The 24583-nt window shown below is 31.4% G+C and overlaps 1 protein-coding gene across 5 annotated transcripts in view; it reads right to left on the bottom strand.

Moving 5' to 3' along the window:
• The window catches only part of LOC134697361 (cytoplasmic dynein 2 heavy chain 1-like), a 70683-nt gene that overhangs the window by 18039 nt on the left and 28061 nt on the right, over positions 1–24583 (bottom strand). For 3 of the 5 annotated variants that reach the window (XM_063559589.1, XM_063559594.1, XM_063559593.1), the window contains 27 exons: positions 23404–23618; positions 22515–22691; positions 22133–22220; positions 20693–20900; positions 20108–20237; positions 19659–19814; positions 18992–19090; positions 18315–18335; positions 14865–15031; positions 14215–14461; positions 13674–13825; positions 13133–13277; positions 12396–12666; positions 11566–11715; positions 11045–11277; positions 10461–10683; positions 9866–10008; positions 9127–9372; positions 8220–8357; positions 7357–7631; positions 6267–6390; positions 5978–6099; positions 5322–5535; positions 4312–4563; positions 3634–3654; positions 1027–1125; positions 351–474 (listed from right to left, as the gene is read on the bottom strand). In XM_063559589.1, coding sequence (XP_063415659.1) covers positions 351–474; positions 1027–1125; positions 3634–3654; positions 4312–4563; positions 5322–5535; positions 5978–6099; positions 6267–6390; positions 7357–7631; positions 8220–8357; positions 9127–9372; positions 9866–10008; positions 10461–10683; positions 11045–11277; positions 11566–11715; positions 12396–12666; positions 13133–13277; positions 13674–13825; positions 14215–14461; positions 14865–15031; positions 18315–18335; positions 18992–19090; positions 19659–19814; positions 20108–20237; positions 20693–20900; positions 22133–22220; positions 22515–22691; positions 23404–23618 — 4440 coding nt within the window. The remainder of the gene's footprint in view (positions 1–350; positions 475–1026; positions 1126–3633; positions 3655–4311; positions 4564–5321; positions 5536–5977; positions 6100–6266; positions 6391–7356; positions 7632–8219; positions 8358–9126; positions 9373–9865; positions 10009–10460; positions 10684–11044; positions 11278–11565; positions 11716–12395; positions 12667–13132; positions 13278–13673; positions 13826–14214; positions 14462–14864; positions 15032–18314; positions 18336–18991; positions 19091–19658; positions 19815–20107; positions 20238–20692; positions 20901–22132; positions 22221–22514; positions 22692–23403; positions 23619–24583) is intronic. The other 2 variants (XM_063559590.1, XM_063559591.1) reach the window with 2 other exon arrangements.

Below are 24583 nucleotides of genomic sequence, written 5' to 3'. Positions count from 1 at the left end.
AACATTAATTTCAAATTATAAAATATATTTTTTTCAATACCATTCAGCTTTAACGTAAGATGAATACTTATAGGTTTCATAACAAGTGAGAATGGGATATAGCTTGATATCAACTTGAGATTGATTTTCCTGCTTGATCCAGAACAGCAAAAGTGAGAAAAACAATCAAATTGAGATGACCAATGATAATCTGTTCATCCCTATTTTCCCTATGACAACGTTGTTAATTTCATTGACAACCAGCTTGTGCAAATGGATCTTATGGCAAGATATAATTTACTTTATTAAAACTGATTTCATGTGAAATTATATGCCTGTTGAAATATCTGATGTTTGAATATTTTGTTTACCTTGTGCATGTAAGTCTCCTCTCAACAAAGGATACAACACAGGCTCGACTCCATCAACTTCCTGTATGATGAGTGTTTTACCAAACCTCACGGCAAGTTCTAATGAGGTGGAAAAGTTAGCATCCTGTAAAATAAAACACACCTCTATAATTTAAATCAAGACAAATACATCCTGAAAGAAAATTTCAATGCCTTGCAGTTTTCCAAGATAATACAAGTCAATAAAATAATCTCTTTTACATATCATCCGATAAGCATGCAAAATCCACCATATTTACACAGCAAGCTTGTAGTTTCTCTTTTTGAACAAATTGCTTATATTTCTGTTGAATCATATTTTTTTTATATTTGATAAACAGTGTCTTAATGTTGACACTTTATTGCCATCATAAACTAGCAAAGTTGTAAGTTAAGTCAAAACAGGTTGTTTTTAAATAAAAATTCTTGTAAATACTTAAATCAGATTTTGCCAATTATGCAGCAAAGAGTGAATATGGTCAATGTCATTAATGGCTATCAAAGGCTCTGTATATCTTGAAATATAACAGGGAATATTTTTTCGGGTCCGTATGATAGGAGTGGTCCAAGTAGTTCGTCAATAGGGATCACTGTCCTACTTAGACTGAGGTTTTTAGTTTTGAATTTTACTTGTAGGATGTTCAACTTCAATATTTACCTGTTGATTAATAACTTCTAGTCTGTTTTCTTTTAAATGAGTTTTCAGCCATTCTGTGGCTCTTGAAGATGGATCTATAAGGAATGGTCTTAATGCACTCTGTTAAAATAAAATAAAAATATACTGAAAGAATAGGACAACACAATAAAACCTTTAAAAATAATCGTTGTTTCTACGATTTTAACATTCATGTTTTTTCCTAAATCTTTAATACAAAAGAAAATAATCCAAGAAAAAACTGTAATGAAACACTCCTCTTACTCTAGAAACTTTAATACTTGTCAAAAATCAGTAAATTAAAACTAACATTATCATTTTACTTTTTCTTGTCATAAATTCAAAACAAAAGGTTTTGGTAGCAAACTAATGCTAACTTCATACAAAAATCCTAAATAGCAGCTAAAGTGTATTTTAAATTTTGATTGAAATTGTCTCTGTGTTATACCTTTTAACACCTTTTTCCTCACAAAAAGTATCCAATTCACTTTTTCCTTGATTGCTTTAAATCCATTGGAAAGAATTGCACACATAGTCATGAGCAATTGAAAAAGTACACAGCAAATAAAAAGTTATGATTAAGACACTTTATTAGCCTTTGAATTAGAAGGTGTCCTATACAAAGATCTTATTGAAGGTAAAATACCTTTTTGATAAGGCTATAGCTCATTTCTAATTTTGCCAAAAAAAGTGTGTAAATTAATTAAAATTTGTCATATTGATATCATAACTTCCAGTTTTCAGATTATCTCTGATTACTCTAATCATTAACTTTCATGCTTTTGAAACTCCAATTTTGAACTATTTCTATAATTTCAGGGGATAAATAATGCCTTTTATCATAACTCCTTTATTTGTATGATATGTTTAGCATAACTTTACAGAATACTAGTAATATATATCTACTGTCGGTTAAAAATTGGAAAGTATTGATAATATACATTTGTGTTAGAAATTGAAACAGTAGGATAATTTATGGAGCAACAAGATACATACTAAATAATAATATTATCCTGCCCATCTTGTCCTAGCTACATTAAATCAAAATACTAAACGCTGATTAATACCTAACTATATGTTGAAATCTACTATCAAAGCACTAATTTAATTCGTGTTACAATTATATAATACATGTACAATTGAAAGGATTAAAATTATTTTTCTAGTAATTTAGTAACTTCTAGCTACTTTACATTAAATAAAAATATACTTTCAGCCAGAGTATAAACATAACTAGCATAATAGATACTGTAAATTCAGAACTTATTGCGTGCACTTATTATTGCGATTTTGTCATTTTACTTTTGAATGCGATTTTAATTTTTACAATTTTGAGAAAAGTCATGCTTAATTCAGTTAAAATATTACAAAATGCAAGTTTTAATTATTGCGTTTACAACTCAGTCCCATTATTCGCAATAATAAAAACCTCGCAATAATTTCTATATTTACAGTAGAGTTAATAATTATGTTAGCGAAATAGTATCTATCAACTGTATTACAGAAGCTGAATGGGAGGTTTATATATCACTGAAACAGACCAATCATTAAGCTGATCTGGAGTCATGTGATCTATCAGATTCAGAAAATGCTATTTGTGTGAACTTACCATGCCTCCCTGTAAAATTACAGCAAGTGAAATCAAGCATTAATGCATGTGTATTGAATTTCAAAGTTATATTTAAATCTGTAATTTATAGGTGAACTTTTTTAGTATGTACATAAGTATGAGCAGATTCAATTTATTGTTACAGCAGATTCCATTGAGTGTGAAGCGAAAGGTAATATCTTTGGTTTGCTTGCTTATTAGCTGAACCATGAAGTCACTATTAGGTCAGGTATACTACCTTCCTTTCGAAGTAGCAAAGTCCAACAGACAGATCGATTGGTTTTCTGTTGGACTAGTCTATTTTAAAGGTAGGGTAGTTTACCTAACCTATAAATGACTTCACCGTTTAGCTAACAAGCAAGCTAACCAAAGATATTACCTGTGGTTACACACTCAATGGAATCCGCTGTTAACACAAAACACCACAATGAACCCCAGAAAATAACTTTTAAAATTAAATTTATCAAAATTTAGATTCAAGCATAAAGCAACCCTCATGTCTCACAAGTAAATTGTTTGCCAAATTTGCAACACAGCCATTCCTAGTTTTGGACAAAAAGCTAAACTGCTGACCTTGTATTAAAGCTAAAACTGAACACTCTCAACAGTGAAATCATTGCTGAAGCAGCAAGCAATGTGATTGAAACGTGGGTACTATTCATTTCTTTGAAAAAAGTTTAATGCTCCCATTAAACTTTGATCTACATTATCCTTATATAAATCAAAATTGTGCGGGTGTAAGATTCAAGCTAATGACGCTTTCTCAAATGTCATGTTATCTTATATACAGACAGGTAAGGTAAAACATGATGGCAAAAAAAGTAAGGAAAAATAAAACTAATGCACCTATAAAACAAAAATTTGATAAAAAGAAAAACAAATATGTGACCAATCAAACAAAGATGTGCACAAAATCATTGTTAGGAGCTGAAAATGGATAAACAAAATAGGGTGCATTTTGTGTCAGGGAAAATATCTCATCTTTTTGAACCGATTCTTACCCCAGCTTCTATAGAGTTGATCTAGAAATTATTGATTACAATTATACATCAAAGCATTATAATATCTATTATAGTCAGTCAAAATACATCATGCAAAATGATAAGTTTTCAGTTTTAATCAATAAAGGTCAATTGCATCAAACAATATTTGCATGGTGCCTTTGAACTAACAGTATTTCCATTCCAACCAGATATGAAATAGGAAAAAATAAAAATAAAATAAACATTAAATTCCGTTTATAAGTAAGTTGTTACAAAGCATTATAAATATCTATAATTGTTATAGTCAACATCTTTGAAACTACATGCAATATTTACCTGTAACTAAGGAACAAAATTTAAATGTTACATTTTTTTTATAAATATATAAAATTTCTTGTTTCAAAGACACTGCAATGTCTAAGTGATATTTGCATCTCTAGTATTCAATCTTTTCAATTAAAGTATTATTTTAAGCAATATGACAAACATGCATGCAAATTTATGTATTTCATGCATTTTTAGTATTCTATTTTTAAACATGCATATTCAATGTATCATCTTTTGGACATACCAAGATTATTTTTATATCTGTCAAAATTTAAACATCAAACAACAATAATAACAAATATCAAATTAAAAAAGTATAATTTAAGAAACTTTTAACAAATATTTGTTAATTTCAAATCCATTCTATACCTGAAGTATGACCAAAGCATTTTCCATGGACAGGTCATCTGAAGGTAATCCCTCAGACTTCCAAATCAGCTGTTCACTCTCTGTACTAAGGAACCTCCTCATGTCAAAGCCCTCTACAGTTAGAGCCTCCATCCAGCTCTTTAGACAATTCCTCCTGACATCCTCTGGAGCCTGAGCTAGGTACGTGATGAAACCAGCACCTAGAAGAGCTTTCTTGGGAAGTTCTTGTATTTCTGCTGCCATCTCACCAACCTATGATAAAAAAAATACTCTGTTCAAACATGCAAAGTCAATCTATAATATTGACAGTACTATAATATTCAGAAGAATAATAGTGAATGGTTCAATAGATGCTTGTTTAATAAAAGGCTGTGCCTAAACATTCTGTAGTTTGGGAAATTTCCGTTAGTGCCATAATTTTACTAATGTGGATTTATCATTATTGGTTATTTGGTGAATTTCATGGGTACAGGTGATTGAGGTAAACTACAAAATGAAACGTTCATGAATAACAAATTTTCTTTAGTCTTGTGTACAGACTTGGCAAAACAACAAAATTAAATATCCACAAACATGTAAAGTTTGCTTAATCCATCAAAATTGGTACCAACAAAAAATAAATGAATCCACAGTATGCAAACATTTAACAGTCCATTTGAATGCATTGAACAAGGCAGTGAAAATACAAACAATAAATGCATCGAAAATTTAACTGCTCTTTCAAAAGTCCCAACCTGTGAACAAAACCCTATGTACAATATATTCGTACTGTTCATAAGTTTTGTTACTTTTGTACTTGCTATAAAACCAGGTTTAATCCACCATTTTCTACATAAGAAAATGCCTGTTCCAAGACAGGAATATGACAGTTGATCTTCATTTGTTTGATGGGTTTGATCTTTTGATTTTGCCATTTGATTGCAGTCTTTCCGTTTTGAATTTTCCTCAGATTTTGGTATTTTTGTTGTTTTACTTTTCATTCTTTTCTTAAAAAGTCTTTGACCACATACCTGCTGATTCCATCTCTGGTATTCTCCGTCTAACTTGGTCACCAGTGTCTCAGCAGCAATGATGGTTTCATTTTCTCTGTCTAATTTTATTTTCAACTCAGCAGCTTCTTTGGTAAATGTCTCAAATCTATTTCTAAGGGAGGCAACTTTAGCATCTACTTCATCTAAAGCTGTCTTCAATTTGTCCATTCTACCCTGTGCCTTTGCCAAATTCCTTTAATAGATATATCAATTTTCAAGGAAGGTGATTTGATTATACCTTTCTTTTATTGAGTACTGAGCTATATATATATATAATGGACATCAATGACAAGCAAATGTATATTGAATAATTCATAAATATTAGAATGATTGTAAAATATGACTTGAAATGTTTGTTTTGTCTCCTTTTTACACTTATTCATGGTTTTCTGTTTAAGAAATAATTTCGTTGTGTCATGCTTTATGCTCATTGTAACATTACATTTTCATATTTAATAAGTTCAAAAAATAATTCCTGGGTAAATATATGTTGTTTGAATAACAATTAATATCTTTAGTTTAGTTAGCTTAAGTACTAGGTAGTATTATTAAATTTGAGTTTTCAGCAAAATCATATTCTTGTTTATTCAAGAGTTATTTTATAACAAACATCATGGCAGTCCTATTCAGCGTACCTTTTCAATTCATTTTGTTCAGCTTCCAGTGGTCCAATCTTTTCAAGAACATAGGAGAATTTGACATTAGCCTTCACCCAGATTGCTAACGGCTCGGCTGCTACTGATGCTCTCTTGGCATTCTACAATATCACGAAAAAATAAACATTAATTGTCAGACATAAGATTGATTTTCTTTTGTCATTGATGTTCAAAAAAGAGAAAAATTTGGGCCCTATAAGCAGTAATAAATTTATTCCTGGGTTCTGCTGATAGAATATTCAGTTGAAACTTCTACATATTTACTCACCTTTGCTTCAAACGAGGCGCTACTTTTTCTTAAAACTTCTTCCACACTTTTTCTTGTTTCTGGACTAATGTTTCTAGCATCAAATGTCTGAATTTCATCCTTTACTCCTCTCTTTCCTAAGAAACTACAAATTTGAAACAAATATTAATATTAAGCTTTGAGATTGTTTGACAGTTTGTAATTACATCCGTTGCAGCAACATTCCCTTCAAATGGTGTTGGAAGCTGGAGTGCCCTGAGAGAACACATACCCATGGACCTTCATCAGGAAAACTTTCAATCGTAGTCAACTAAGACCAGGGTCGAGAGTAGGTCTCAAGAATATTTTCAGCAGCAGGTAAGTAAACCAAATTAGGCTGGTTTAAAATAATACAGTGAAACATGTGTTATGCAACACACTGGGGGACCAGAAAAATGTCATATATCAATAGACCACTTTCGAGTTCATCCGTCACCAGCAAAAACTCGTCAATTATACACGCCTTTATGACGTCATTTACCAGATAGAGGGGCTCGCCTGTATCCCTGCACTATTTACGTTCATCAAGCGTCTTAGTGATCGTCTTTGTGCAGGATAAACTAGAAATAATGGTTGCTCTGTAGGTACTTACTGACATTTCCCTAATGACAGCAGTGTTGATTGTCAATTTTGAGAATTCAATTTGCCGAATAATTCGTACAATATAGAATTATAGTTTTCCAACCACTCGCTCAACATTGGAAGGAAGTGACGACGCCCCTAAACGCACAAATGACGATGATAAAGGCGCGTATAATTGACGAGTTTTTTCCGGTGACGGATGAACTCGAAAGTGGTCTATTGTTTGAAGATATCATTGTTATTAACAAATTAATGATATAAACAGAGCAAACAAGCGTTCCAAAGTTTTACCCCTCAAGCATTAGGAAATTAGCTGTAAAGTCTTTTTTCTCACTTGATTCAAAACTTAAATGATATATATGATGGCTGGTAATATATTCCAATTTACACCCACCTTTTCATGCTGACCCATGATGTGTCAACTATTCCAATTTACACCCACCTTTTCATGCTGACCCATGATGTGTCAAATATTCCAATTTACACCCACCTTTTCATGCTGACCCATGATGTATCAAATATTCCCATCAATCTGAGTACACCTTCCAATATGTCTCTAATGACATCTGGTGGGGCTCTGAGGGACCTAATTTCTGTGAGAGCATCCGGTCTGATGTTGCCTACAGCTGCTTTAGCCTCCTGGACCAGAGGTTCTACCTCCTTTAACTCAACATCAATGACTTTCTTCCTCTTCTGAAGAACTTTGTCTTCCTCTGCTGCTTGTTGTTTCAATACTGTCATTTCATTCTTTTGATCTCCAGCATTCTTTTATGTAAAATTAAGAAAATCATTTTTAATATGAAATATAGGATCATCACTAATGGTATGTATAGCTTTCGCTCATATGTAATTTATTTTCTGTACAATAGCATACATTGTCTTGGTGAAATTAGACAGTCAATCTGTTCTAGGATACTGATCCATATATAAGACCATGCCAGGGTTTTACACTATTCATTAATGGGGCCTTTTATAGCTTGCTGTATGGTGTGAGCAAATGCTCTGCGTTGAAGACTGTACTTTGACATATAATGGTTTACTTTTACAAATTATGACTTGGATGGTGAGTTGATTCATTGACACTCATTCCACATCTTTCCTGACTTTCATTCTTATCAATACTGCTATTTTATGTCTGTGCTTGTCCTAAGTCAGGTCATTCTTTTTCCTGTTTGGATTGTTTTACACTTTGTCATTTAAAAAGACTGTTAAAGCCTACTCAGTATGGGTTTTGTTCATTGTTGAATGCCATGTGGTGACCAATAGTTGCTTATATCATTTGGTCTTTCGTGACATAGTTTTTCTTTGGAAGAATCATACCACACCTCCTTTTTTATCTATATAATATCCTACCTGCATGCTGACAGTGATTTCCTTCAGTGCATTATCAGCCTCTGACTGTTTGACAGCCAGTTGTTGACTCTGTTCTGCTGCTTTTCTCTTCAGTTCATCCACAAGTTGTTTGGCTTCATTTAGTTTACTAACACCAGCCTAAAGGATTGATTTACATAATGTGAATAATGTGAAAAATACCCTGTAGTTCCATTCATATAAATAACTTTAATTCAAAATCTGATTTGGTCACCAATTTTTTAGTACAAAAATTAGTGACACACCAATTCTATTTCTTTTTATAATTGTTTTGTTTCTCTTCTGTTAGAATATTTCTTTTAAATCAAGTTTTTTTTATGAATTTCATTGATATCAATGAAATGCTTAGGTCAAGGTGTTTTTTTTTTTAACATAAATGGTGTAAACCATTACGAGATTTGCATAGAGGTAGGAAGTTGTATGTACATTTTCACAGGAGAATTTTATTATCTGAAGAAGAATTCCAAGTTGACATCTATGTGTGACTTTAAATACATTCTCTTATCATAAAGCATGAAAACTGAGTTAACACTACTTTCAATCTGGTCTTTCATATATTAAAACTACTGTGATCTGTTTCAGGATTGTGAAAGAAAAAAAAGCTATAAAATTGGAAGTTTTGAGCTTTTTGATGTTTTCTATTTAAATCACTAAGCCTAAAAGCCTTCATTACTGTTCATTCAGAAATAGTTCAGTAAATCTTAAAATTATTTCAATTTTTGAAGAATGTACAAAAAAGTGAGATTGTTTATTTGCAATTTTTGGAAAATCAGCAGACATGTACATGTTTATGATATTAGAATTTTCAGTTGTTTTTGTTGGGATACTTACAAATTCACATTATTAAAAACCTTACAATAATTTCTGACTTAACTTAACTGATTCATACCTGTAAATGATGTTGTCTTCTTTCAATTCCTGATTTCTTGTTATTATAAACCTGTTGATATGTATTGAGGAAAGCTACATATCTCCTTGGTGTGGCACCTAGACCTAACTGTGCACAATGTTCATGTACATGTAGGAAACATTTGAGGAGTTCCTCTCCTCCAGATAACTTTCTTTGTCGTGTCTTCTTTTCTCCAATGGAGGCTCCTTCTATCTTTGGTGGCTTTGTCAATAGCATGTAAGGTACCTGTTAAAATGTATGTGAATATTTTATACAAGAAAAACTATAACCAAGTCAGCCATGACAAATTGTATTGTAATGAATATAGTCTTTGGTATGTATTTTTAAAGTTTGTTCTTATGTTTTTTTCTGTATTACCATTGTCCTAGTTTAGGTCAGCTTTGAGTGTTCAAACAAATATTCAACTTTGTATCAATGTTTGTGTGTCTGTCCCAAGTCATATGCCAGTAAATCAGTAGTTCCTCTAATAAGAGATTTAAATTATTTGCTTTTCATTTGTTTATATCATCATTTATATGGCCATTGGTTTTGTATTTTTATTGGTTTACATTCTTTTATTAGGGGCTTTATATAGCTTACTATACTGCTTGGATTTACTCTATATGTTTTTACATCATCCTGCAATTGTAATTAATCCAAATATCATTTCATTCATGTCTAGTATTCATTGTCATCTTTGATCCCCCCACCCCAAAAAAAATCATTAATAAACTTGTACCTTAATCATACTATCCCTGCTCCATCCCTCCATCCACTGTACAGCACACTCCTTATACAAAGCAGGGTTACTCTCACAGTTTACTGTAAACTTAGTATTGGTACAGTCCATAATCAAAGCTATGTGAAGATTACACTTTATTCCTGAATGAAAGAAAACACTTATTTTCAAATCATTTAATTTTATTTCTGCTGAATATCAATATACAAATCAAAGTAATCTTAAGCTTCTGTCAAATCAAGTTAAACTTCTTTTTACCCAAAGTCTTTTCAACCACAAGACTCACTATGGAAAAAAATGGTTCATAACAGGAAAGGTAAATTTTCATTATTTCAAATTTTAAAATGTTGAAATAACAGGGAGGTCAACTATTTTCACAGATTGAAGAAAGATTGTATTGTCCAGATCACTTTATTTCATGGTTTTGTATTAGTCGGCATTCAGACCTATAGAAATGTTGTGTTTCTTTTATAAAGTTTATGATTCACCTATACCTATAAAATCTACTAAAATTGGTACCACAAGAAAAGTAATGAATAGACAGTAATGAGATCATAAAACTTCAGGTAAAGAATATATCAACTTTATCACTTACTGGAAGCAAAGAAATTGATCATAGTTCCCCTAAATCCAGCCTCTGAAGCCATATCTCTCAATGGGGCCAATATAGGGTCCAGTTCTTCTGGGGTATATAGACCGGGGACCTCACCACTGGACAACAGACTGTTAATCATCTCTAAGAATTGAGGTTCAATAAACTGATGGTCCTCTAGTAACAGTACTACCTGTTCTCCTTCAATTCCTGCTAGCTGCATCACCTGTTAAAATAAATACAAATAAACATTGCATTTTATTATACTGTTAAAATGCCAGATTTTGATTGGTAAATAAGAGGGAGATACTCTATCCCATGGCAAATAATCTATTACCGTTTACAGAGACGCTTTGATCAAATGTACACTTATTTAAATTTGGATTGTGTTATGTTCAAGACCTCACTGCTTATTACTTTAGGTTGAAATGGAATATACAGTAATAACAGAGCATTTTGTGATATTTTTCTCGTTTAAAAAAAGAATGTCAGAAAGATAAAACTGTAAATAGATAAATATTACAGTATTAGGTCAGAATCATTCAGCTAAATTCCTATGTTTGAAAATTAAATATACATGTACTTACATGTTTCAGATCATTTTTGAAGTGTTTCATGCTATACCCTCTAAATACTTTAGGAGAGTACAACTGCATCATGTGCATGTGGGCTACCAACAGAACAGCAGTTCTACGTCCTGCTCCACTTTGTCCTGCCATAAGGAGAGATCCTCCGGGTTTTGTCAAGACCCTGTCTACACGAGCCATATGATCCAGTACTTCTTTGAAGATTAAGATGTCTAAATCTCTGTTTTCTCTGCCTGTTGAATATCACAAATTTTAAGAATTATATTTTTATAAAAATCAATAAAACTATATTTGTTTATCTTCTATGGCATTTGGTCTCTGGTTGAGAGTTATTTCATTGGCAATCATAACTAATCTTCCATTTGAATTTTGAATTTTTATGCATTTTTTGTAATAAACTTCGAAAACATCATAAAAACCTTTCCAGCAGCAGGCACTTCAAAGGGTATGGTTGTGTCAATAAATCTTGTATGTTCCAGTATTATATATAAATATATCCATAAATCCATTAACATACTTACTGTACAGTTTGAGTCCTCTTTCAACAACAGAAACTAGATCATCTCCAGTTAATTTTCCCAATGACTTTCCCATGGGTGGAAGTGGTGCTCCAGCTGCTACTGATGGTGCTCCTGATTCTGTTCTAGCTCCCCATGTTACAAAGAAATCATCTAAAATTACAAAGAATAGACAGCTATAGAATATCTCAATCTTGTTAAAATAAAAATACCTTTAAGGATGTCTGCTGCTCTAATTTAAAATAACAAGGATTTCATGCGGTTGCTTAAAATGAAAACAACTTTGATATTTAAACAAAATAAAGTAATAAAATCATTAGTTTTCAAAATACGAGACATTTAGAAAATGGCGGGAAAAGGGTTTTCTTCAGACTTTACTTTTTGTTAACATTGGAATTGTTTTTTACCCTTTAAACCAAGAAAAAATAACAAGGATTTCATGCCGCCGGATCACTAAATCTGAAATGATCTATTGAACAGATTTATGAAGACAAGAGTGGGGTGTCGTGTAAATTTTTTTTTAATACATTTGGATGGATAAAACCTGAGAAAATCGAAATATGACAAGAATTCAAAAACATGACCAGCAGACATCCTTAAGTAGCTTATCATACTGAGGTACATTACTATAAATGTTTAAAATGTGTAATAAATGGACCTCCGCTCGGATAGACGTGTGATTGATGTATAATTAATCCTCTAAACTGCACACAAGATTCCATGAAAACAATTTTTAATACCTGAAACTTAACTTATCTAACTTTTTCTCTATAGCATTGTTTTACCTATGAAAGTTAGTAAGTTTACAGTATCTATTTATTCAAAGCACTTACTTTCTAGATTATCAAAGATATTTGTCGACCAATCAGATCTGATTACAGACATCAGTATACTATCAAATTTATTCAGACCATCACTGCCTACAATTTTATCTCTAAACAGTCTTCTAGCTTCATAGGCCCATATCTCTAGCAAGTGGTCACTGGATCCCTCCTTTGCTCCTGCATTCAGATCATATCTCAGCAGACTAAGACACCAGTTTGTCAGATCTCTAGGTGTGAATAGATAATGACTGTAGTCATCCACAGTAAACCTTGACTTCAGCTGTAAGATAGATCATTTTAATTATATACTGTAAACACAGCAAATAATAGGAATGTTTAAAAAGATTGTAGGACAAGACCAGACTGTATGGGACTTTCATAAAAAAAAATCCCTGCAATATAACTTGCCTAATAAAAACTAGAACGTGAATTCTAACAGAAAGTCCTGATAAAAAAAATGCCCATGCTTATATAAAACATGTTAGTACATGTACCACAGTGTCAGTCACAACAAAAATAATAGTAAGTTGTCAGTTTTCCTTTGAATCATAAGTTTTTATGTATCCTAAGTATTTCTTGCCTCTTTTTCATAAACACATCAGCAAACATAGTTATATGAAATGTGGAGTTGGCTTCAGCAGGAATGATTGAACTACTTTGCCAATCATAATTTTGATATGATCATACAGTGGACCAATGGAACTCTCTAAAATATGGATCTTTATCAATTTTAACAGGATACTTACCTGATCATACAACTGCACCATGGAACCAGCTAATGCATGAATCTTAGATCCACTCCCCCATACAGGATGCTTTTTCAACTGTTTATGTAATATTGGTGTCAAATAGGATGTGTAAATTGTTTGTAGCTGGTCTTTACTTGGATATCTATTAAAAACAAAGTATTGTCTTATTTCCAAGTCTTGAATAGTTGATGAGTTTAAAATTTCAAGTTTGCTTTAAACAGCTTTTTAACAACAATATCTAATAGAGAGATATATCATGTCAGCTTAGTACCTAACATTTTTTACTATACATTGATTTGATAAAGAAAGAAATCATATACCTCAATTTAAAAAAAATAGTTTCCATTTAAAATATTTCAAAAACTTGTTTTCTCTCAATCAACTGAACAAATCATTAATACAAAATTGAAGTAAGATGTCAGTTGGTGTCATCCTCATCAAGTTTTATAACTGATTGATTGATAGATTGGTGATGGCTTTACACAGCATCAGCACAAAAAAACTATATAGAGGCAAAAGAGTTTAATAATTAAATTACCCAATACAGCATATCCTGACAACAGAAGTAAAACGTGAGGTCAGTTTATGTCGTCCTAATCCTGTACCAGCATTCATACTGGCTACAATCTGTACTCCTTCTAAACCAACCCATTCTAAGTTAGAGTCATAGAAGCCATTGTAAGTCACAACCTAAAATAAACATAAATAATATAAGTTGCATAATCTTTGGTAAGCAGACTTCAATTGTATGGAATAACAATTTTACAATATACTTGGAAATTACCATATGCCAAACGAAAAGTGCTTGTGGAACTCTTTCTGACCTGCTTTTTTTCCTTAATCATCATATGCAATTAGAAACCAACACCATTTTTCTTCTAAGACTCTTGAATCATGGGTGAAAACAGTCTAATAATAAAAAGTGATATATAAAACCACATGTTTCTTGAAGCCTAGCAGTAAACCATCTTTTACTTTCAAAAGTATAATTTCTCTCTCTCTCTCTCTTTCTACTAGTATACTCATGTACATGTCTGGCAGACATTGTCTGCATATATTTAACTGAAATGTTCAATTACCTGTTGTAAGAAAGCAATTAGCTGACAAGTGCCCCATTTGTCTGGCTTGGGCAGGTTGATATCTTTCAAGTAAAGGACTAGTCTTTCACAGTCTTTTGGTCTGTAAACCCTACCAGTGTTAGTGTTTAGGACCATACAAGTTTGGCCTAACTTCTGCAGAACATGGGTAGGATTGGTCTGAGCTGAACAATGGACTATTGCAATCTGTGTAGATCTTAGCTGTTCAAAACAATGCTTCAGCAACATTCTGAAATGATATTTAAGTACAAAGAATGATAATAAGAGACAGGAATGAACAATAATTCTAGTTGTCATGTGAACAATGGCAATGCAATTTTCTAATGCTGCGTTAATACTAGATTTCGGCAGGACGTATAAATATGTAGTTATTTTTACAATATTGTAATCATTATATACAAAGTCCTGTATTGAAAGATTATATACTTTCAGCACTAAAAATTAATAGAGCAACTTGTTTGTGTGTAGAAGGTCAAATGAATAATTGAACCAAATATGGTACATATAATTTTAATTTTTTCTAGAGCAAGTTAAACTCCTAGGCCTAATACTCTTGTCATTTCTCATTACCTATAAGAATATTTTGTGTTAAAGACTATGCCTACAATATATTAACATTAGTAGTAACTTACTCCTTTCCACATCCCTCTGGTCCTACCAGTATAAATGGCTGTTTGTTGTCTGCCTGTAGCCATGGTGCAAAATAGTCCAGATTCTTTTGTACATCTGCTGTTCTGATGACAGGCAGTGAGGCTGAAGAACTAGCTGTAAAATTGTCTGCTGATAAATCAGTGGCACTCTACAAACAAAACCAAATCTTAAATTAGCTATAAAGTTCTATGAAGACGAGTCTGTACCATTACTTATAAACTGACTAACATTTTTAGAATGACAAACCTATACAACTGTTTCCCTGTTACAGTGACTTGACTGTTAGTGTTGTTCACCACCAATTGCAACACATTCAAAATTTTGACCAAATTGCAATTTGTTTTTTTAAACCAAATTGTTCAACTGGTCAGAAATTTGAACAAATTGTTTAGTCATAACGTGAAAGTGCAAGGTGATAAAATAATACATACTTACAATCCTATAAGACTTTAACTCCACTGTATTGATGTAGTTACTAAAGCTGTCTATCAATCTGTATAGTTATACTATAGCCATTACCATACTAAAGGTGAACATTTTTTTTTTAATTGCTATAAAAATGTCCAAACTAAGCTATCATGAAGTTTTTCTTTCGAAAAGTATTCTATATTCATAAGAATCACACATTATGTGAATAAAAACATTTAAGATTCAGTAAAATATGTGTGAAATTGCAATATGCTTGTAGGAAGTTTCCATGGGGGAGATAATTGTTTTTTTGTTTCAAAAAGTCTTTATTCAAAAGAATAGTATTTTAGGTTATCTCCCCAAGGAAACTTATCAATAGCATAGTTATTTCACACATAATTTACTGAATATACAATGTATTATTTTAAATGATATATGATTCTTATAAATATAAAATCCTTTTAGAAAGAAAAACTATATAAAAGCATGCTTTGGACATTTTTATAGCAATTCAAAATAAAACAGTTCACCTTTAGTATGGTAATGGCTATAATATAACTATACAGATTGATAGACAGCTTTAGTAACTACATCAATACAGTGGAGTTAAAGTCTTATAGGATTGTAAGTATGTTTTATTTTATCACCTTGCACTTTCACGTTTTGACTGAACAATTTGTTCAAATTTCTGACCAGTTGAACAATTTGGTTTAATAAAACAAATTGCAATTTGGTCAAAATTTTGAATGAGTTGCAATTGGCGGACAGCAACACTAACAGACAAGTCACTGTAAATTAAACTTTTTTATCCAGAGTAAAACTTTTATTCATCTTTTTGTTGTAGTAGTTTACATTGTATTGTATAAAAATATAAAACTATCTGTATGACAATCAAGGTGGATTCCTTTCTTAATTTGAAAATCAAGGTAATAGTATTTTATAACCCTTTATAAATTAATATGTTTAATTGTTCCCATGCATTAAGAAAATTATCATTACTGTAACACAGTTCATGTTCATGCAATGATTGTTAACTTGCAATGTCTCCTGATTTCAACTAAACTCTCAATTCAATATTGCTATTATGATGATAATTTTATGATCAAAATCCTTGGTTTAAGATTAACAGGTACAATACAATTGTGAAATTTTTTTTTTTTTCCTGTGGTAAATTATAGCTTGAATATATACCAAAGAAATGACCAGCAATATTTTCCAGTTAATTAATTGTAATACACTACAGTAAAAACCTGAACTTAATTGCTATTGTGTTGTTTATCTTCTCTAGTTAAATGTAACTATACATGCATTTCTCTTTCATCATGCTTAATATAAGAACAAGTAAAAAACATGCAACTAAAAAATGACTTGAAATGAAAATCAAGTTTGGTCTTTTAAAGACTCAATATGTATTGGCAATTTGTAAAATGATGCTTTAAAAAATTTTAGATGACTGATTCATTATTGGTTCATGCCGATCAATGTACAGATGAATACTGTAAATTCAGAAATTATTGCGAGGTTTTTATTATTGCAAAAAATGCGACAGAGTTGTGAACGCAATAATTTAAACACATTTTTGGAATAATTTATATGAATTTAACAGAATTTTTTCTCAAAATCTTTAAATTTTTAAATCGCATTTAAGTCTTAAATGACAAAATCGCAATAATAAATACACGCAATAATTTCTGAATTTACAGTAAGTATGTTCTGTGAAAACTCCAAACGTAATTGCAAATTTGTAAAATGATGACCTTTTCTAAAATTGACTTTTAAAAAATGAATCATGAATGAATTAAAGTGATTATAAATATTGTTAAGGGTCATTTGCTGAAAACATTCCCATTCTGTAAGTACTTCTTTACTAAAGCCATTAACATGCAATGATGAAATTACAATGGAGTTGCAGAGATCTATTTTAAGCTTACCCTGATCTGAAGATAAGTAAAAATAGATATTACTATAATACTAACTTTAGCATTATGAATAGTCATATAGCAGTTTATATATAACCTATCTAATTCTAGCCTTGTTGCATTACAAATATACTATATAAACCTAAACTGGGTAGGTATTAAAGGTATATAATGTCTTATCAATATAATAAGATCAACCTATCTTCTGCTTTTGTCATTGCACTTTGCAAAATACAATATGAAATTATTCATACTGTTTTACTTCACACCGTCTACAAAATGTTTAAATATCATAATTACAAATTAAAACCCTTTCAGTTTCTACTAGCAAGTGTGTTATTATATGATTTTCGGATACTATAATTTGAGTTACAATCTGCCAGTGTAAGATTATCATTACACTATACAAAACCCAATATTGTGACCAAACTTTGTGCTTTATTTCCTTCTCCCAGACTATAACTATAAGATATATTTGCCAATGTACTGACACATGGTATCATACTATCATCTAGCTATGACCTGACTACAAGTATTCTTTAGCTATTGTAAATAGTAGCTGTCCAAAGTCAAAAACCTTGTCCTCATCACTGTGTCTGTAGTTTTATATCAATATTTTTGATCTATTTGAGAATTTTGTACTTATGGCAAAAAATTGATACATTCTATTTATATCTACTTTTCTTCATTCATAACAAATAAAAGTCAAATATTATTTGGATACTTGTCTATTGTTAGACACCATATGTCAGCTTTAGATGTCTTTTGTAATTTTTTAGTGTTGCTTGATAACTGTTTCATTGAGATATACCCCACATCTGCTTTAATTTATTTTCATTTCTTATTTCGTTTCTAAAAAAATTTAATCAAACAGGTTCACAAAAATTATATGACATTACTTCAAGAATAGTTCCTTTCTAGAAAAATATAATCAAATGGGCGTGTGATGCACACAAAACATATAGGAAATTACTTCAGGTGTCAAATTTGTAATCTATAATCCCATGACTAAATATCTATGAATACAAAGTAACTGCAAAGCGTAACTTCAAAGCTAAATAAGCCAGTAAATATAACTATATACAAAGTAGTACAGCTTCATACCCCATTTTGGAACACTTGTACCTGTAATTAATGCACAATAAATAAAAGAAATGCACACACACTAATAAAAATTAAAAAGGTATAAGTATTGATTAGTTAGATAAGGTAAATACTTCTTCTACAGTAAACCAACTTATTTTCCCTAGCAGTTTATTTTTGAAACTTTCATGAGAAGAAAAATAACACTAATATAAATCATCCAAAATATGTCAAACTTGGATCTTTCCGTATTAAACTACATCAAGTTAATAAGCCAATGGTGAAATTAAATATCCACCATGGAGTAAAAAGCATAACAAAGTATCAACAATAATAAGTCGGTTTACAGTATCCCCTTTTATGATCTTAGATGCATTAATGAAGAAGTATGAACTGAAAAACTAAAATCTTTTTATTCTCACCAACAACAAAAAATCTTAGTAAATAATAAAGGAACACAGAAATTAATCAAAGAAGTTCATACCTAACCACCACCCTATCAAAATTTAAGGACATATTTTCTACTTTAACGCCAACTGTTAGTATTATCAAACAAATGATGAAAAGAAGAAACATCAAAGCAAAAAATTCAGTTTTATTGAATCTGATCATGAGAGTAGAATTCCAATAGCTTGTTGTCAAACGATTGTTACTTGACAGAAGAAAAGGCAGGTACTTAATTGTTTACATCATTTTACCTCCATAGCATAGGTCATCAGACGTCCCATGTTTTCATCATAGTAAGTGTCCAGTGGACGTCTGCTTTCTGGTGGTTGTTCTTGTGTCAAAGAAAATACCTACAAAATATATTAGTTATTCAAACACAGTCTGAGCTAAATATTGTGTTATTCATTAAAAATGTGCAAAATAAATATACTACAGAAAAATATCTTATTAGATCAAATATATTGGCCAACTGTATTCTATATCACAGGAACAAGCATTGAAAATCCATTGACATTTTTTTATTTTTTTTATTTTCATTTTAAAGTATCAATTAGTGCTCAGAAATTTTTATCTTGTTTGCAAATGCATTCATCACAAATGGTCACTGCAAATATTGTCTGATCATATTTACTATTCTGTTTTCAGATCCTTTTAAGCATTCTGGGAAATATTTTCAAATTATTGGAACTTTAAAATAAAGTTCTAAACAATGTTATTTTAAACAAAGAATTAATATAGTTTTTAGTTTTGGTGTTCAGTTGTATTAGTCATGGAGCATTACCATGATTACTGTCATTAGCTTCTAATTATAAAATGGTGAATTTTCATGGTAATATGAATGTAGAATGGATGTTTAAACAACATCAGTGTTTAAATAAGCCTTTTACTACAAATACAAAAGCGAAAAATGTATCTTACCTCTTTTGCAAACTCCTCCCTACTTCCTTCATTGAGGTTTCCTCCCAATCCATGTATCAGACATACAGCAAAGTGAGCTTTATTTCTAACATTGTGTAGATGTGATAGTCCATTTAACACACAGCCAACTAAACTTGTATCTACTACAAAGTCACTCTGTAATATAATGAAGAAAATGAGGAAAAACATCATTTTACACTCAAGTGATAAACTTTCAACAAAAACACTCTCACCTAGGTGTTTACTTTAGCCATAAACGTTTATGTTATAACATACTTCTTGACACATGCCAACTTATTTTCATGATGCTTTTAATTTAATTTTATATATAAAGCTATTCAATTGTTTTATTAAAAAATAAACAACATAAACATTGCTCAGATAACATAACTTTATTACGAAAAAAAATCTCTTCTTTCACCATTATGGCATAATAAACTACAAAATACCCTTTTCAGAACCCATTCCACAGCCTTGTAGAAATAATCCTCTATCCATCCTGATAGAATCTGTTGGTCAGAGTCTGGCTGAGAACTTAACCAAGAACTGACCAAAGCTTTCACATCTGTATCTTCATCACTGAAATAAATACAAATACAAATTTCTTTTATATTGTGTTTAAATTAACTTGAAATAATCTGTACCTTAATCTTCAATTGTAGAGTTTCAAAAAAAAAACCACCCCCAGATAAGTGTCATATGTACAGTAGAACCTACCTACCTTTCTTGAGCTCCTAAGAACACCACAGGGTTTTTGGTGGGGTTCATGTTGCTCAGCCTTTGGTTTTTCATAAAGTGTTATGCAGACTGCTGTTTTTCTTTTTGTGTGATTTTTTTAATCTGTCTTATGTATGTTCAACCTCTTCTTTTAGGCTTAAAGAGTTTTGGACTTGAGATCTAAATCATCAAAAAAATACCATTTTTTGTAAGTCATTGACTCAATCCTTCAAGAATACATTATAAGAAATGAACATATCCTTCAAAATATGAAATTCTCCATTACTATTTATACCCGAAATGTTAGATATGTTTACCTGAGGAAGATCATTCCCATTCTAGAGATAGTAGCAGGAGAAGCACAGCTCAGGTCATGTGTCTCAAACAGGAAGTTAACATTGGGTCCAAACTGAATTCTTTCACCAGATGGCATTGTCAACAGTCTGTTGTCATCCAGTACAGAGTTCAAAGATTCAATCCATTCTGGGTCAATATCTCCATCACAAATGATCCATGATTGGATTTCTGAAACAAAGAAATTAAATGACTATTTATACAAAAAAAAGTTAGTTTTGATGTCCATCTGATATCAAAAATAAACCTTTAATGACAATAAACCTTTAAGGGCATACGATACAGTTACAGGGGAGGTAAAGACGTTGCTAACTTAAATTGTTATTTTCGCGATGTCAAACTATGACTTATCTGTAAAAAAGATTCAGTTTTCGACTGATTTTTATCATTCAAACTTATTTAACTTGAAAATGAGTTCATGGACCCCTCTTTTTTAAAATGCCATTTGGTTTGATTACGCAAGAAGATTATGTGTGCCAATTTTCATGAAAACGTAAATAGTTGATTTTTTTTTAATTTGATAAATTTAAGCAAAAAATGATGTTTTTTTTCTACATTCATGAACATATGTGAGTTATTTCTGAATAAAACATGTACAAATTTTTTGTATACAATTTGTGTTTATCTTTTAAAACAAACAAGAATGTGTCCTCAGTACACGAATGCCCCACTGGCACTATCATTTTCCATGTTCAGTGGACCGTGAAATTGGGGTAAAAACTCTAATTTGGAATTAAAATAAGAAAGATCATATCAAAGGGAACATGTGTACTAAGTTTGAAGTCGATTGGACTTCAACTTCATCAAAAACTACCTTGACCAAAATCTTTAACCTGAAGCAGGACAGACTGACGAACGGACGAACAGACGAACGGACAAACAGGCGCTCAGACCAGAAAACATAATGCCCCTCTACTATCGTAGGTGGGGCATAAAAAGTTATGTCTTCCTTTCAAAAGGGAAAATACAGCCACAAATCTGATTTCGACCTCATTGTACCCAAAAAGAAGCACATCAAGGTATACTTTTTATTACATATTTGATTTAATCAGGTAAAAAATAGTCTATATGGAATTTTTTATGAAAATTTAAAGTACGGGATCAAAACTGTATCGTATGCCCTTAAACAAATATCTCATTGGAATTAGAGCAAAAACACCATTAAAATTTCCTTTAACATGAAATAATTACATAGGTTAAGTATATAAAGTTGTCCAATCTCATAAAAAATTAAGAAAACATTAACCTTTTACATGATAAATAAACTAAAATCCTGTGAAAAAGATGTTTTCAATCTCCTACAAGAAAGCCAAATATAAAATAAGGAGATGTGGTATGATTGCCAATGAGACATTTATCAACCAACGTTCAAAATTCATATAAACCAGACTATATTCCTGTACCTTGAGGTTCTTTGACAACTTGTCTAGCACTGTAAGTCAGTACTCCATCTGTCCATTCTCTGGTATCCATATCTATAGAACCCAGCAACTAAAACGAAATAAATATACAAATTTAACATTTGATTATGCACATATTTCCACTTCTATATACCTTTTTGCTGTTACTCTAAAATTGTAAGTATTTTTGCTGTAACTCTAAAATTGTAAGTATTTTTGCTTTAACTCTAAAACTGTAACTATTTTTGCTTTAACTCTAAAATTGTATATATTTTTGAGTTCCTGTTTCAAAATTTGAAGATTTATACCAGTGTTTCCATCTTTATTTTTGTTTATTTAGAAGAGTTGAGTTCTGGTTATGTCTTGTTTGTAGTCTAAGTCATACCTGTGTCCTATGCATAGCTTTAGGATTCATTGTGTACTTCTTAACTTCCTTCCCAATCTTGTGTAATCCTTGACGTAAGATCCTCCATAATGTAGACTTCCCAGAACCACTTGGTCCTACTACCACCACACCAGTTCTCTGTCTCAACTGTTCATAAAGCTCCAATGCCTTCTTCACCTGCAGAATTAAACATGTTTAGAAAACTTGGTAGGAAGTTCAGAGTTTAAATCAGAGGCAATAATAGTTTACCGTTGTTCAAATCACACAAAACCATTAAGAAGATACAAATGAAGGTTAATAAAAACCAAAGCTGAAAATTGAATGGACTGCTATAAAAGGAGGAAGACTGGTTGTGTCAGCATGGTCAATACCTCGTGCTTAATTAAGGGTAAAATATACGGTGGTGAAATTTATCGGCAATAGAGGTGATGGAATTACTTTATTATTTTTTAATCCATGATATACAGAGGTGTGCCTATATTGTTAGGATTACATTGGATACACATGCAAATGGTTTATGAATTTGGTAAAGTCTTATGATTAGACATTAAGAATCATTCGTCAATCTGCAACTTTATGATGTGCAATCACAGAATATATTTCATCGACATATTTTTTAAATAATGTAGTATGTAGCAGGAAATGTTGCAACTCTTCCACAGATCAAAGCTCATCCCATGTTGTTGGTTGAGTTTGCGTTGCTCAATTTTTATGTCTGTTTTTATAGAGTTTTCATCTTTGAGTCTGTTTTTTAAAATATATAGGCCAGAGTGTTTACTGGGTTTTTTTTTTATCCACTAATGGTTTTTGATTGATAACACAGCATGATAGTGTATCTGAAAATATGTTCACATTAAGTAGTACACTCAATAAAATAAATCTCACAAACCTGTATTTCATTTGCTTTTAGATTCTGTTCTTTGCAAACTTCTCTGATGGCTTCTGCCAGTTTGTCAAATTCAATGTCTTTAAATTCAATGCCAGGGAAGACATCCTTGACCAATGCATTAAATCTAGCACAATCTGAGAATGTCAGTTTTGATAAAGTGTTGATTCTCAATGCTTGTACAACTAACTTGGCTTCCAGCTTTGCATCAATTTTTTCTTAAAATATAAATATATAACTCTACAATTTCTGTGAGTGACATACCTGTCAACTCACCCGTTTTTTGCGGGTGACACCCGTTATTTTCACCTCTCACCCGGGAGTTTTTCTTTACCCGGCGGGTCCCGGGAATTTCTAACATTACCCGTTTCACCCGGATTTCTGACCGGAATTGTTTCCGGCATTTAGAAGTAATACGACATTCGGTTTTATCGGTCTTTTTCAATGTAACCAAAAGTCAAAATGTAGGACTGTTTACCTGAGCTACGTAACGATATTTTCAACAAGCTACAAGATGAGTTCAGTGACTATCAGTTGACCCCATTGGATGAACTTCCTTTTTGCACTTCCCCTGAAACTGACATTGGTACATTTTGGGGAGAAATGTCCAAGTTGCATTACATTTTTCTTAACAAGCCAAGATTTTTTGTTTTGCCAAACAGCAATGCAGACAGTGAGAGTGCATTTTCTTTAGTAAAGAAAATAGCTACAGAGTTTAGGGCTGATCTTAATAAGGATACACTGTGTGCTCTTATTTCTTGTAAAATGAATACACATTTGCATTGGCTATGAACTGAAACCAAGTGCAGTTCTTTTAAAGAATGCCAAGTCTGCTACTATGGAATATAACAATAGTCTGAAATAAACTTGTATACATGTTCTAACTGTTTCATATACATATTGACTATATAAATTATATGTAAACATATTTTTGTTCTTCAATTGAGCCCGCAAAATGTCGTACGCGTTATGACCTGAGATTTTTTTTCTCAATGCAGGTCATGACCTGACTTTTCATTTTCAGAGGTTGACAGGTATGGAGTGATTACTTTTAACTATTAAAGTTGAATATCAATATCTTCCTGAATCACAACTAAAATCAACAAATTCTGACACAAGCTTCATTTTCATTCTTATGACAATTTCATCAACTCTCAAGATGGAGAGCAGCAACAAAGTGTCC

This window comes from Mytilus trossulus, chromosome 14 (genome assembly GCF_036588685.1).
Source record: "Mytilus trossulus isolate FHL-02 chromosome 14, PNRI_Mtr1.1.1.hap1, whole genome shotgun sequence".
Lineage (NCBI taxonomy): Eukaryota > Metazoa > Mollusca > Bivalvia > Mytilida > Mytilidae > Mytilus > Mytilus trossulus.
The sequence above is the reverse complement of the archived record's forward strand: the minus strand, read 5'-3'. Positions and strand labels throughout refer to the sequence as shown.